A 16,020-nucleotide genomic window follows, 5' to 3' on the forward strand; every position below is an offset into this window, starting at 1 on the left:
TTTTTTTGTGCCCATTTGAAGCGCCAATATCGTCTAAGCGAGTGTCCACAGAACTAATTTTGACGTATAATTTCAAATGGCTCTGAGAGAAGTGTTTGTTCATTGGTTCACTGTAAAATAATTTTAGTACCACGGACAATCGCTACATCTAACAGCGCCAAAATGGCGATTATCAAACGGGCACGAAAGCACGTTGACAACAGCCTGTCCAGTGGTAAATATAGAGGTCAGTGGGTGATGTGATTTAAAACAAAAGAGCGGTACCGGAAGGCGTATGAGAGCCTAGCCAGCAACGTTCCTCGTCCCCCGAATACCCGCAAATGGCAATGGCTTTCATAGGAGACATTATGACACGCCGCTCGTCATTTTGGTCATCATGGGCGTTAACGACACTAGACTGAACGGTTGAAATAAAACCACAAAACTATCGTTAATAAAAAAAGATATGTATAATAGGGTGAACACAAACAGCACGGAGAATTTAACCTTCACAGGCCTAACGGGCACAGTTGCATGATCAGCAGCGGCGGCGTTTGCGACGGCTGCGGCGGCGGCCACAACGTTTCTTCTTGCGTTTGCATGAGCGACGGCGCTTGCGGCTGCAGCTGCGGCGTCGCTTGCGTTTGCAGCTGCGACGTCGCTTACGACGACAACTCTTACGGCGCTTCTTCTTCTTCTACAAAAAGAAACTTATGTCAAAATCAAAATCAAAAGTCATTTATTCAAAGTAAGCTGAAAATCAGCACTTTTCGAACGTCAAATTTACAAAAGACAGCCCCCAAAACGCCCACTCTTCACCACTTCCTATGTGTTTACAATTAAGCACTCTTACTCAGACAACAACAGTTTTAACTTGGAAAACAGAACGTGAAATCTCATAGTGATTCCATTTGAACATCTTTGACAGTCTTTACTGGTAGTCAGAAACCAGAAAGTTTGACAATCAGTCTTACCAAGGGGTATTGTATAGTATCATCACCACTTGCATAGCTTTTACCCAACTGTCAGGATCGGCTTGTGTAAAGGAATTTAGCTAAGTGCCATTGCTGTATATAGAGCGACTGCTTGTCTGACCTAACCTGTAGTGATCAGATTGCAGAAAGGTAAGATGTTATGGCTAAAGCAGCAATAAAGTGGATAACTTACACAAGAGCGACGACGACGACGACGGCACTTCTTCTTTTTCTTCTTTCTGCGGCACCCTCGGTCAGACGGATCGTCCGGGTCGATGGACGCCGACCGGGAGTATGAACGAGCTCGGTGCACGTACTTGCCGCCACGACGACTTTCGAACATGTAACACTCATCATCACTACATAATATAACACAAGTCCTCCGCCGCGTCTATTGTGGTGAACGCACACTTGTCGGACTCGACCGCGGTGAAGGAATGCCATTCTGTCCAATGTCATATCGTTCATAAGGTTTCAAGCGATTTAATGTAAAGAATTCGATTCCTGCGCCGTGATCGAGTCTGACAAGTATGCGGTCACCATTAGCGTTCAGGGGTATGCTCAAAAGATGAGCAAAGTTTGACGTTTGAACGGGTGTAGTCTGATGGCCGGTGAGGCCTTTTATGAGAGAATTCAAGGAAAGCGGAGGAGGATGTGAGTTAATGGTTGACAAAACTGGACAGGCCTCTTCAGGTACAGGATTGGCAAACAGGATCACTTCTCACGGTGCATCCACACCGCAGTTACTTATTGTGGAGAAACTACAATAATAGTGGGCAACATTCGATAACAAAAAGTAAAGAATAATAGTCGCAATCATTAAAGAATTTTGCCCAAAATTGTTCGTTGGTGATGCATTCTGCGGTGTGGATAGGAGACTGAACCATGAGCTCTACTAATCTAAGTTCAGATAGATGAAAGTAAAAAATCCTTAATTGAAATTATTGCGCCAACAATGGTATCCGTTGCCAATTAATTAGGGAAATAATTACCTGCTAGAATTAAAATTACTTCTAGACCTTTGTTGGATCTGATCGTGGCTCCAAAAGTGGATGCCATGGAAAACAACAGTAAAATTTGGAAATGTGTTAAATGTTTTAGCAGTAGTTACCTCCTGCTCATGCCGTCTTCATCATCCCCGATATGTTCTCTGCAAGAAGTAAAGAGGTACCTACACTCAGTAAATAACTACATTTTGTTGCGACTATGTATCACTTCAAAGATGACAAAAGCTTCTCAATCACGCTTTATACAGTTGAAGGAAATGAACAGTTTGGGATACATTATATTATGTAAATTTTCGATCCGAAAACGGTAAGTAATCTTAGTTTCTCTCGGGACGTGGGTCAGATGGGCAGTTTATATAGCTAGTAGTTTCAGCCTTTTTATCGTCCCACTGCTGGGCACAGGCCTCCTGTCACACGGAGAAGGATTGAGCGTTAGTCACCACGCTTGCTCAATGCAGGTTGGTGATTTCAGACTAGTCCAGGTTTCCTCGAGATGTTTATGTGTTCACTTGTGGTAAATAATGGAACTCACTGCTTGTCCGGAGCTTTATCTTTTAGGTCGCCATCAGTTTTCTTTTTAGTGGTTGAGTTGCTTTTCTTTTCGTGATGGCCGTGTTCAGAGTGGCGACGCGCGGCCGCTGCTCTCCGACGCCTAAACAAATTGTTATAGCAATATTAAGAGCTAATATGCTTTGCTAATTGACTTTTGGTAGGTGTTAAAGCCTAAGTAGGACTCGAAGAAGGGTAAGTTCGATGTGCTGTATAATAATTTGAAGCGAACGCGCTGAACAGGTGATAAGAATGTAAAGAGGAATGTGTGGTGTAAAACAAATGGATAGAGTGAGGAATGAGTATGTAGGCAAGAATAAGTTTGAAATTGGCACCGGTAGCAGAAAAGCTGCGTAGAAACCGGCTGTCATGATATATGGGAAGGTCCTGGGCATGAACATGGACGGACAAAGTAGAAGAGGACGAACAAAGAAACGATGGATGGAATGTATAAAAGGTGATATGGCTAGAAATATTGTCACTTATAAGATGACGGCAGACAGAAGAGTGTGAAAGGATAAAACATGGAATTTGGACATATAATTGGGATAAGATAGATAGATAAAACTTTTATTCAGCGCAAACAAATAACAAGACACAACAAGTTATAAAATAGAACAAAAAGTTGGTAAAAAGAAAAACAAAATGTGAACAGAAATTAACGGCGCGGTGCAGTCTTAAGTTTGCACTGAATGGGAGTCCAGCTCAGCATGTGTCAGGTAGAATACCTGACGCTGGTATTCAGCTTTTACACCTGTCATGAGTAACTGATGAGTGCATAGTTAAATAGGTCAGATTGACAGTCGCTTTTTGTAAAACACTGGTACTCAGCTGCATCTGGTTCTACTGAGACTGGAAGCCGACCCAACATAGCTGGGTAAAAGGATAGATTGATAAGTCTTGTCTCGACCATAATACTAACTTTTGTTGGAAATCGACGTAGGTTTTCAGTCGGGCGGTATATCGCGGCGCTTCAGTTTCGCTGCGTTTGCGCATAAAAACCACTACGTCATCGTTTAACTTCTTTTTTTTCTCATCGTCGGGCTCCATCGCACCGCGGCTCCCCTGTTCTGGTCACCTGGATAACAATTACAACAATTAGTCTTGGAATAGTAGTATAATTCACTGGATATCGATAGATCCTAGCATTTATTTCTCTTTTCAAAATGGGTAAGTCAACGAATAACTGTCACTTTTGTCTCTTCGCTTTGCTGATAGAAAAAACCACACTGGAAATATTTATTCAGCTTTCTGAGAAACACACTGAAAATAAACTAAATTAATATAATATACGAGAAATCATGGAAGGTAAAGACTGGTGTGCACTGTTTATCATAATGATGTCCTCATCAAATTGTCTGGTCATTGGGTCTTAAGTTTGGTATGTTTGTTTCCCCTGTCCAACACGGCTCAATATAGGTACCATCACCAGGCCATCACAAAAAGCTATTACTTGATTTTGCAAGGACTTGCAAAATTGACAGTGGGATGTCATTCTGTCCAAGGCATTTGATCCTTAATCACATTTATTTAACTCACTACAGCCTTATACGCCATCATTAGAAACACAATTGAATTGGTCAGTGGATTACAACTATACTAAGCTATAACAGTCAAGATCTTAGGTATGTTTCCCACTTCTATGGTACCACTTGTAACTTCCATAATTCATGTTAAAACTGAATAATAAATACCACGTTTTTGTTGCTCGCCGCCAGCACATTCTTATCAGAACTTTAAAATGAAAATTTCTCCAAAAATAATTTCCAAAGATTTTTAAATTTTTAACAATTTTAATAAGTGCGTGACATTACAGGAAATTTCTTTGTTTCAACTGAACACCATTCTTCTGTTTATGAATATCTGTCACTGATAGCGAAATCATGTTTTTATGCCAGTTTTCCTATGTTAAACTCTTTGATTTGTTGTCAAACCTACATGGTGAGACCAAAATAAAAAAGATTTTTCTTTTTTTCAAAAAGAAGGAGGTTCTCAAATCAGGTGTTTGTAATTTTTCCTTTTTTATGGTTCGGGAGGTTTTATTAGCAGCTTTAGGGAGACTACCCCAAGTAGCACAAAACTGTTGCTTAAGAGCTTTAGAGCCAATCCGATTATTACTAAAGGTGCCAAGCTGAAGCGCCAGAGCGTGCTCTACAGACCTTATGCAGCAGCTTTGCAGCCAAAGGGGCACAACTTTTTGCAGTCTATAGTTCCATTAGAACTTCATAGTAGAGGCATAAAGGCGATACAGGAGCGCCAACTAATAATTAACACCATACTAAAGCTCTTATGGCGATGATTGATTGAATGACTTTAGCTGAATGAAAAAAAACGTCACTGATCGTTCACCTTGTCTCTCATTTATAAAATATATTTGTTGTTCCTGAGTCAGACATTACTGAATACAAATAAATATTAAGTGAAGGTAAGTGCTTTTGAGCTATATTTTGTATTATATGGTAAGTAGCTACAAACGCAGATCAGTTTATCGTGAATATATTTGATATTGTTGAAGTATTTTTAACGCGCCTCAATAATTACCTCAGAATATCGTAAAATATATAAATTATTATTATACAAATATTTTTGTATCACATACCTACACGATATTGAAATTACATACTGGACTACATTCGTTTTTAGTAGGTTGCTTATTCGATATTTAGATACATTTTACTACAAACGCGATAAAAACCTATAAATTTCTCGATTACTAATAAATAATTATCTAAAAACATGGCGTCCATTGAAAGCAGCTTTAAGTTGCAACTTCAACCTTAAAAACTCCTCCCTGCGCGTCATAGCGCTAAGTTTCACTCTTCTGAAGGTCCAAGTAATATTTGTACCTCTATTGCAGTTCAAGTCTGCACTGTGGTACTGCAGATATCAAACCACACTATTAATGGCTACTTGTTTAGAGATCCGTAGAAGTCATTGGAAACTCTATAATACGATGATATATTATTGTTAATTGTTTAACACTTAAGTACTATGTGTTACCTTGTTTTCAGAGTACCGTTCAAAATAATTCAAACTTATAATGCACAACAAAATAAACAAGAACTTTGCATCTGTCCATCTAAATGGGAAAAACGGAGTGTTTCACTATACTTGAGAGTAAATAAATGGAGCTACTGATTTTTTTTATATTCTTGAATAAATACATATTTTCTGTTATAAGTTTTTTTTTACTTCAAAACAAACATTATTTTTCCTCTGTAACTGATTCGTTATCAGTAATTGAGAAAACAAAATCTACGGGACCCTTGCTTGTGTTTGTGAACAAAATAAAAGAATGTATCCAAATGAGCAGGCAATGTCTATTAACCTGCTGCTTCTATTGTGGAGCCTTAATGCGGCTACAAGTAGAACAGAGGATCAAATTCCTACTTAAGTCTGCACAAAAGAACAAATCACTTCTGCAATGGAACCTTTAGTGGCAGAAAAGTGATAAATATATCTTGTATACAGTTCCGTTAAAAAGTCTACAATTAGAGTCTTTATGCAGTTCTAACGCGTACATCAGCGGTAATAGAAACTTTTTAGCAGCTTTAACCTTTAACATAATTGTTTGAACTCTGTTTTAAAGATGTAGGCTGCAAATGGGTTGTAGAATGATCTCTTGTAAAACCTAGAGTTGCATTTGGTTCAGTTTCTGCTGCCTTAAGTGATATTTACAGCTATGAGCAGCTACGGAAGCAATAGTAGAACTTAAAGTTACTTTCGGAACCCCTAAAGCACTACTATACAGCTAACAGTTGCAAAATAGGCTGCTATTTCCACTAGTGTGCTAGTTGGGTACATTTAAATAGGTGAAAACATGTTTTTCGTAATAGGTGATTCTAATTCAACATTCTTACACTACCTAGCTGATTTTCAATGTATTAAGGAAAAGACTAGGTATGTAAAGCAAACATAATAACTACGATTATTTTGACTATTGATTACTAATATTTTGATTTACTAAGAAAAGAACAACTTGATAAATGTTCTCATTAAATTTCTTACATTTTTCACGAGCCGTGTTCTTAAAACTTCGGCCATTTAAAAATCAGCCGCTAAATCGCATACAAGTCAAGAAAACGAGATTTTTAGTCCCTTTTTTCATAAATGGGTTAATGGGCTCACCGCTCGGAAGCAACGTGTTAGCATTAAGAATGTATTATTACAACAAAATTACATTTTACATAACAATTAAACCTTAATCCGTTGCAACAAAGAACATTTTCCCACGACTACAATGTACGGAATGTTCAAGTTAAAAATACGTGTTCGGAAACTTTCGGGCGTTTCCGCCGCCGGCCGACGAAGTTCGGCAGTGCGCGGCCGCCCGCCCGCCGTACGTGCGCATACGCGTTGGGCGGCGCTAACCATCAATTAAATATTATCAGTTTTTAATTATTTCAATACATAATTGATGCAAAAATACACCCAATACATATAACATTAGCATTAGTTTTTAATTTTGTTTATGTAATATTTAAATAATTTAAAATATGTTAAAAGCTTTAAAATTGTTTACTGAAGTGTGTTAGTAAAAGTGTGCAGTGATATGAACGTATGTACAGTGTAAAGTGATAACCCTATTCGTGCCTAAATAACAGTGGACGTATAAGAGAGAGTACCAATAGAAATCACGATTGTATCAAAATGCATTCCGTTATAAGATGTCGTGCCGCGCCACCGGACGATGCACGTGTTTTTATTTTCATTTATAAATAGTCCAGACACAAACCGACACTCTGCGGCTGCAGTATGACGTCACTGAAAGAGAACAGTGACGTCACAGACGTCGGTCACGCAGAAGAAGAGAAGAATGGCAAAGTTGAACGAAAAGAGCCGAAAGATTTGGCCGAGTTGCCCCCGAGCGGCACGTCTTTACACAAGAGGCGCAGAGGGGAACCCCCTGCTTCTTTGTCGGTCAAATCCCCTCAAACCCCTTCAGATGCTGAAGGTTCATCCCCATGTACAGCAGGACCTTCACCTCCTGAAGAATACTGGTCCCTTAACGATGGAGAAGTAACAGATCCTGAAACAATATGTGAATCGATGCTGCAAAGGCTAAGAGACCAGAATGATGCTATTTCTAAGAGAGGCAAAGAAGTGGCGCAAAGAACGAAGGACACGGTCGAAGCTTTAGATCAGTTAGAAAAACTACTGGAACTATTAGACCAGTTTGTGACCCTCAAAGAATATAACACACGTCTTTTAAAAAGGTTAAAAGACGTTAATCATTTGAAAAGGCTCCACAGTGCACATAAGAAAATAGACGGTGAAAATGAAAGGTTGAAATCGGAGACTAAGGAATTGGAACTTATTAACGAGGCTTTGGATGCTGAATTCGAGTGTGAATATGGACAAATCCTCTTTGATTCTGTGATGATGGGTAACAGAAGTATGAAGAGGTCAGGTTCAAAGTGGAAAGGTCATGCAAGGTTCGGAGGTTCACTCTTGAGGAAGCAGAGGTCACGGTCTGCTGGAGGAGATGAGAGTGACGTGGCTCCTGGCACTCCTTTACGGAGAAGGTCTGAGGGAATTTTCATGAAGGAGGTGGAGAAATCCAAGGTCTCAAAATGGACGAGAGTGAAAGCTGCGTTTAGGTAAATATGATATAATTTGATGCCCCAATAATCAGGAGTAGCTATGTAGTGAAACCTGCTGATTTATTTTTAAGTGAGGTAATATCCTAATGGTATAATGAGCTCTATTGAAGTTAGATCTTTTTAGCAAAAAGACTTTCAGATATTTCAATAAACAACATCCATAAGGTTAAGCAAAGCCTGAAGTAATTGACTCGTGGATGTATAACCGTATTGCCATGAAACGACGATTGTTCGGAAGGCAACATGAAATAAATTGGTATTTAGCTACATCTTGTTAAGACTGGAAGCCGGCCCAAACAGATCTTAATAGAGAAAAAGCTAGGTTCATGATAAAAATATCATTGACCACTTAGATGAATAATTTGTGAATGATATATGAATAGAGATTTTTTGCGAGAATGAGTGAAAGTGATTAATGGCGAAGATTTATCTGATGCGAGAAATGATATAATGATATACGAGGCGGAAATATGAAAGGATGTTCATGTGATTTGCTTAGAGTTTCATTTAACTGGCTACAGTTGAGTGGCTAGATTGCTACTTAAAATTAAGGGGTATAATAAAACGACAAAAAAATAAAACAAATGATGTATTTGAAAAGTAACTACACTTGGAAAGTCTCAACTTACAAACAGAAAACGCATAAACAAATTGAACAAGCGCAGTTGGCTTTCAATTTAAGAGGATTTATTCCCTGATTCTTTTATCGTACACATTAAAAATTTAATTAACTACTTAAATTTTGTATAGCTGAAGACCTTGTTTAAACGTACTAATTTCAGGTAGACTCGAGGGATCTGGAAAAAATCTTTCAGTGTTAGGTACACAGCCTATTTATGAAAAGCCGATGAAGGGTGTAGGCAATTTTTCAAAAGGTATCTTGTAGTAGTTCTCACGAAACACGGATGAGACCGATGTCCGGAGCTAGTATATAACACTGCTAAGGATTTCAACATTTCCCTAAACAGAACAGCAGAATGTATCCTGTATCGGCGTTGCTTTTACACATGAATCTTGTATACATAAACATACAAACCGGGAACAGTTATCTAGGCTATACAAATATTTGTTACTAGCTGCTGCCCGCGGCTTTGCTCGCTTAGTATGCATGTATGTAAAACATAATGTAATATGTGGATAACTTTTAAAGCGATTCAGCAAACCCCAGTGGGGGCCACCAGGGCCAAAATATTATGTAGATAGTCTGTAATTATTCGTTTACTCTAGGAACAAATACAGACATTTACAGGCAATCAGAAGTAATAAACTAAGTGGGTTCAGAATTTTTTTGTATACCATATTATATGTGACTTTTTAAAACATTGTTATGTATTAGCGAAACCATTGCTTTTTAATTTGGTTTGGCCGTTTTGGTGATTGCTCGAAACAGAAGGGCAGAAATTATTAATACAATCTTCAATCCTAAATGTGATGTTTGTCGATGAATCAATAAGTTTATTATAATATCTGAAGTTTTATGAGAGGAAGTATGACAAGTATGTAAGTGTTCTATCTTTATGTCAATTAATGTAATTGGTTTTACTATTTCGATTCAAATAGATTATCATCGTTGTAAGTATACATTACATTGAACATTAAGTAAAAAATGATACATTGATTACAATCATAAATTAAATTATTAGATGCACAGAGATCAATAAAACTACGAAACATATACATATATGTACATTCGCATACACATTGCATTTCAGCAATAATAATATTCTAATGTACTGAAGTGATGTGTGAATAGATTTACGACTCTTGTAACTAGTGATGCGTTTAGAATGAGTGATACGTAGGTCACGTAATGATATTGGGAGATAGTAAAAATTTATCTTGGCACAGGTTGTAAAAAGGACACGTACTGAGTATTTTTCGGGGTATGGAAAATTACGATGCAAACAACAAACCTGTAATCTATAGGAAGGTGAAAAGCTTTGGTATATTTTTTTTGTCATATGACTATAGTTTCACTCATCGTGAGCTTTAGAATTTAAATAAAAGCATACGTTTCATGCATCAGACCGGAATCTGGAAGTTGATGATTGACACACCAATGCTACGGAGAGCATGCTAATATCGGTGTTGCGCCTGATCTCTCTCCGCGGTGGTCATCGGGCTATGAGAATGAAGGAATAGTGGGTGCACAGGTGCGTCTGCGCAAAAATGTCTGTGTAAATTATGAGTTATCTCATGACCATCTGTTATTCCACCCATGGATCGACCGCACCTTACCTTACATTATAAATTCGAATTGTGAGTCCATTATAAAATCATATTATTCTCTCAATTCATTCTCTGCATAATTTGTATAGGTTTAACTGTAGGTTACACCAGTTATTTATGTATTTTTTCCACTAATCTGAAATTACTTACCAAGCCAATATTATCATAAACTTTTCCCTTCCACAGATGGGAGAAAGCCCAATGGCCACAATCAGTAATGGGCAGTGCCGCCAGTGCAGTAGCCGCTGGTGCCATGGTTGGCGCGGTCGCCCTCGCAGGATCCTCTCCATCATCAGCCACTCTTGCCAACCCTGAGCCAAGGGACTCCGCTAGTCTGACTCCTGGCAGCGCCTTGTCTCTTACTCCTAATTCCTCGTGTGAGGAGTTGAGGGCTGATTCCGGTATTTTTTTTTTAGTTTTAGTATACCTACTTTTGTGAATTCGTGAAGTATCTTTGAGTTCTTATAACTTATATCGTGAGTTTAGAATCTCGCAGTATCTTTAATGAATGATAAAAGCGAAATCATGTCGTCGTTGTACTTCCATGCCAACACTACTGAATCAATTAAATTATAGATACAGCGAAACAATAAGACATAATTTAGTTCAGCTTCATACGGCTAGTTCGGTGCAATAGCTTAGGCTCTGCGTTAGCACGCATTTATTACCATGTATTTTTTATAAAAAGATGCTTTAAGACCAAGAAAACTCATCCTGCATAAAAAAAGAAAAGGCCTACTTTCCAAAATATTTCCCTCTTTGTTCATTGTTATAACGAGCACTTAAAAAAGTCAACTTTGCGAATAAACTTCTGATTTACAACGCGAACTCCTGCGCATAAAAATGAAGTGTTTTGCGCGCGCAAGTTAAACAAACGGAATGCTTGAACCGGGGAGTATTTATGTAATATTTTTATATTTCTGGATTATGTTTGTTTACAATACGTGAGAGAAACTTTCAGTGTATCAGATGTTTCAAGTTTCGGTTAAATGCTATCATTTTGATGGGTTTTTATCTTACTGCAGTAGGTATTAAAACTATGATTGTATGCTTCATTTTGTAAAAAAAAACCTAAGTGGTTCCAGAATCGATCCTGTATTTTAGAAGGCATGTTAGATTGACGGGCCCAATAACGCGTTAAGCGCGTTATTAAGTTAAAGCGAGATTTACTTTGATTACTTCAATAACGGCTTCAACGATTCCGATACAATTTATGATAGAGATTGGTGGTACCCTGTAGACGGACATGAGTCACTTTTACCGGGTGCGAGAAGAAGTGCCCTGTAGAAGAGAGGATCACGTTGAATAGTTAGTTAAAAAGAAATAATTTCCTTATCTTTAACGCGAACGTTTTAAAATCATCATCCTCCGAGCCTTTTCCCAATCATGTTGGGGTCGGCTTCCAGTCTAACCGGATTCAGCTGAGTACCAGTGCTTTACAAGAAGCGACTGCCTATCTGACCTCCTCAACCCAGTTACCCGGGCAACCCGATACCCCTTGGTTAGACTGGTGTCAGACTTACTGGCTTCTGACTACCCGTAACGACTGCCAAGGATGTTCAATGACAGCCGGGACCTACAGTTTAACGTGCCATCCGAAACACAGTCCATGGTGTCTAAGATATACTTAGAAAGTACATACAAACTTAGAAAAGTTGCATTGGTACTTGCCTGACCTGGGATCGAACCCGCGCCCTCATACTTGAGAGGTTGGGCCTTTACCCACTAGGCCACCACGACTTTTTTAAAATGTTGCAAATAATTTCTGAGAAAGTGTCTTGTCTGACAAATCACATCTGTTTCATCTCAAAACGAAAATTGGTGAAGCGCGAGTCACGCTCATACATTACATTTGTGTAAGGTACATCAATATTGCAAAATTTTCTCAAAATATTTTGGTGTCTAAATCGTTAGGTACTTAATATTAGAATTAAAAGCGAAAGTAGCCCTGTCTGTTTGTTGCCCTTTCACGCTAAAACTACTGAACCAATTTATAACGGGTAGTTAGGTAGTCCAGAGCATATAAAAGCACATAGGCATACCTACTTTTTATCCGTGGGCGCGAAGTACTTTCTACAGAACAAGAGTGAAATCACGAGTAATAGTATATCCTGTATCAATAAAAATCTGCCCAAATTATCATTCCATTTTTACATTACTTGTAGCTAAGTCCACTGCACGTATGTTCCATATATAATATACATAGGTACTATTGCATACCTACCCATACCTATATACAATCCGCAACTACGTATATACATATATTCAGTTCCCGGATGACCCTATTCTGTCAGCGTGAGTCACTCCATACTCGCTGCCGACTCGACCGAGTTGCTATCGAGTTCTCTCTCACTGGGTTAACGTAAACTATTGCCAAGCGATGAGAAACATGCCTTTATACTGTCTTGGGTTTAAAAGTTTTAGATTTAACTTTGTTTGGGAGAAATTCTATTTTGAGAGAAGTTGCTTTAAGGGAATGTAGGTCAAATTATTGCTCTATAGTTCATTGTCCAAGTAGCTTCCGTGTGCGGTTTCACGATTTCACTAAAAACTACTTTGGACATACAAAAAAAAGTAATATTTTTAGATAAAGAACTGTGGCGACTTGACGTGACTGAAGAAAGTACTAACAGTCTATGTAGTTCCCTTGCGGTGCAGTTGAAACCGAGGGAATAGCTAGTAGTGCATACATACAAGATACATGGGAAAACAGAACTCTTCATAACAGTCAAGTAATAACGACAGATATTACAATCCCATGTAGAAATTCCAAAAGAAACTATTAATCTAGTGCATCTTAAATCCCGCTTAAAAACTCGGAAAATCAACGCCACAAACTCACATACACACTGAAAATTGTGCATAATGATTTCAGACGCATCGATTCAAATAATAAACCACTTCTCTAAAACTACATTTATTTGGCACAACTAACAAATAAACTTATAAATTCCAAAACCCATTTTCCTACGTAAAATTTTCAATTTCCCTGAAAAAAATATTTACCACAGATTTCCTTTCCCCGAAAAAAATACCTAGACCTAAACAACTGGGTCGAATTTCCCAGATTTCCGAGATTTCCCAGAAAATATTCGCAATAACCGGTCAATGTGTTCCAGGTATGCGCAAGAGTGCGCGGGAGGATGGCGACAACACATTCCTGCAAGCTCCTACGCAGGTCAGAATCAACAATGTATTAATATCACTGTGCAAGTTATTGCAGTAGACCAAATACTAGTTTTAATTTTGCGTATTGACGTACTAATAAACCGTGAGAAAAGAAAATAAGCCAAGATCTATCCGTTACCAAAGTTAGTTTAGATTTTCAATGGGGCCAGCAAACTGTACCTACTTGTTTCACTTAAATACATGACATTGTATTAATTATGTTTAATGTAAAGTAACAATAGACAAATTCGAAGATTCGTCATCCAATTTTAGAGTACAGAATTCTATAGTATCGTAATTTATCTTCTACCATTGACTATCCACAATGTGAGCTATAGCGACACTGTGTGACTAATATTTTTAACTTCCATTCAAACTTATCCTTCTGCCTCACGTTTACTACGATTTCTCTGAAATAGTTATTAGAAATAGACCCATTCACGCGCGAAAGCGTCTACTAGACGACTGGCGGAATTATTTATGATGATAATTGTGCTATAGATAGATATCTCGAAGGATAAGATGCGCCAACGCATGACCGGTGAATCAATCAAAACATCGGATAGTTTGATTCGATATAAATATCTATTTGTTTTAATTGAGTTTAACTCTGATTAAAGTTTGCAATTACAATATTGTATGTGTAACATAACATGGACTTCACGGATAGGCGAATATTCCTAGACTGACTGTGGCTTGAAACGTACGATACGTACAGTGCGTATAATTATTCTTAGACTTATTTCAAAGTACCCAGTCTTACCAAATATCAAAATCACAGTTGGCAGAGTTAACTTGAAAGCAAACGTAAATAATTAATGACAGCCTTTATAAAAGACTCCATATTAGGTATAATTTCAATTCGAGAAGAATTTCTACATAGAAAAAAAATACACCTAAAGTATCTCTAGATCCAAAACTCATACTCAGTACATTGTATTGTAAATTGTTTTTCATAAATGGCTTCGCAATGTAGGTACATATATTTTTCTATTTCCTAAAGGATGACAGTTCGACCTCACCGTCTCCGAACAAACTCCACAAAAGCACGTGGGACAAGATGAGGGGCATTATCCAGCCACGCAAGGAGTCCGTCAAGAAGAAGACCACGAACAGAGGCTCCAAGAGTTCCCCCGACGTGGTGCCCAAGAGACGAAGGTCGCTCAGTGATGGAGGAGACAGTGATGCGCCACCAGCGCTCACCCTGACCATTCCGTCGTCTGAAGAGCTTGGTGAGTTTAGTTTACTCTTACTTTCTAGACGTTTTTTTTGTAGGGGGCAATCTAAATCAAATAAAAGGTCCCCCTTCTGCAATAGATGAATTGAAACGTTGTTCTACATATTAGGTATGTTCCAATGGTTGTCTGAAAGAAATCGCTCGCAATAAGACTGGTCATTGTTTACCTGTTTTGAGATCAAAAATGAATAGGTAAAACCCAGTAAAACATTTAACTTTTCTTCTACACCTAACAACTTTTTGTTCCCTTTAATTATCGTTGGATTGGAATCCATCATTACCTGTAGCAGTACTGTATTATTTTAGTAGTATTATTGAGTTGTATTATTGTAGTATTTTAGATGCAGTTATTGTCTATTTGATCTTCACAGCCCAGTGTGTATTAGGTATAGCAATATTCTTAGGTAGCATTTTTGACGAGACGATTTTGAACTAGACGAAGTTATCATAGCCGTGATAAGACTAAATCTGCGAAGGTCATTCGGAACTTTCTGAGCGACATAGAAGTATGGGTAAGCGAAGCTTGGCCCTGTATCCCTAGTTCTGTAGACATCAAACATCTTATCTTTAACACTTACATTAACGAGCCACTTTAATACATGGACGCGTTCCAATAGAACTTCACTTGAAACACAATGCGTACCTATACATTTCCACAGAATGACTCCTATTTGACATTCGCATTCCATTCAGTCCAGAACTTTGAACATTCATGATCACGTAATGGATAACTTTCTTAAAAAAGTGTAAAGAATTAGACAAATGACAAGTGACCACCGATTTAACCGCTAGTGATTCTGCATTTTTTTTTATTGGTATCAATGCATTGGTTTGTTGTAAAAAGTTTAAGTAATGTCATCTCTTCTCAGAAATAAGAAGAAAAATATCTAGATCGCATCAATCTTATTATTTTAATTCAATACTATGATCTTCCATACATTTTGTAGTCTCACCAGTTCAACTTGTACATAACTACACGGCTATGCATGTATCGTTGTTACAGTTTGTGTTGTAAATACAGCCTAATCTTAGCTTCAATACAAAGTATCACAACTTTGTATGTGTTTATAGCACGTGCGGGAATCATAACACTTATGATTTTACTCAAATCATAGTTTTCGCGAAACCCCATAAATCATTCGCCACATTTGCGAATTTCAGAAAGCCGCTGACTTGGCGATAGTTCCCAAAAATTATCTTTGAGTTGTTCTGACTCTGTATTCGGATTAACTGCAATTCCCTTATTCATTCCCCTAGCATTATCAAATCCTGTT

The 16,020-nt window shown here is 38.0% G+C and overlaps 2 protein-coding genes across 5 annotated transcripts in view; one reads left to right on the forward strand and one right to left on the reverse strand.

Moving 5' to 3' along the window:
* Window positions 1–463: 463 nt before the first annotated feature.
* LOC124634636 (protamine-like) lies at window positions 464–3,559 on the reverse strand. Its single transcript, XM_047170291.1, has 5 exons — window positions 3,432–3,559; window positions 2,493–2,612; window positions 2,065–2,124; window positions 1,147–1,312; window positions 464–676 (listed from the first exon to the last, which is right to left on the reverse strand). The coding sequence occupies exons 1-5, from the start codon at window positions 3,557–3,559 to the stop codon at window positions 518–520; spliced, it is 633 nt and encodes a 210-aa protein (XP_047026247.1). The 3' UTR covers window positions 464–517.
* Window positions 3,560–6,829: 3,270 nt separating this feature from the next.
* Window positions 6,830–16,020, forward strand: part of LOC124634468 (PHD finger protein rhinoceros) — a 32,808-nt gene continuing 23,617 nt past the window's right edge. For all 4 annotated transcript variants that reach the window (XM_047170065.1, XM_047170066.1, XM_047170067.1 and 1 more), the window contains exons 1-4: window positions 6,830–8,109; window positions 10,528–10,742; window positions 13,461–13,519; window positions 14,513–14,741. In XM_047170065.1, coding sequence (XP_047026021.1) covers window positions 7,265–8,109; window positions 10,528–10,742; window positions 13,461–13,519; window positions 14,513–14,741 — 1,348 coding nt within the window. In that variant the 5' untranslated portion in view covers window positions 6,830–7,264. The remainder of the gene's footprint in view (window positions 8,110–10,527; window positions 10,743–13,460; window positions 13,520–14,512; window positions 14,742–16,020) is intronic.

The sequence above is a fragment of the Helicoverpa zea genome, chromosome 11, assembly GCF_022581195.2.
Source record: "Helicoverpa zea isolate HzStark_Cry1AcR chromosome 11, ilHelZeax1.1, whole genome shotgun sequence".
Taxonomy (NCBI): Eukaryota; Metazoa; Arthropoda; class Insecta; order Lepidoptera; family Noctuidae; genus Helicoverpa; species Helicoverpa zea.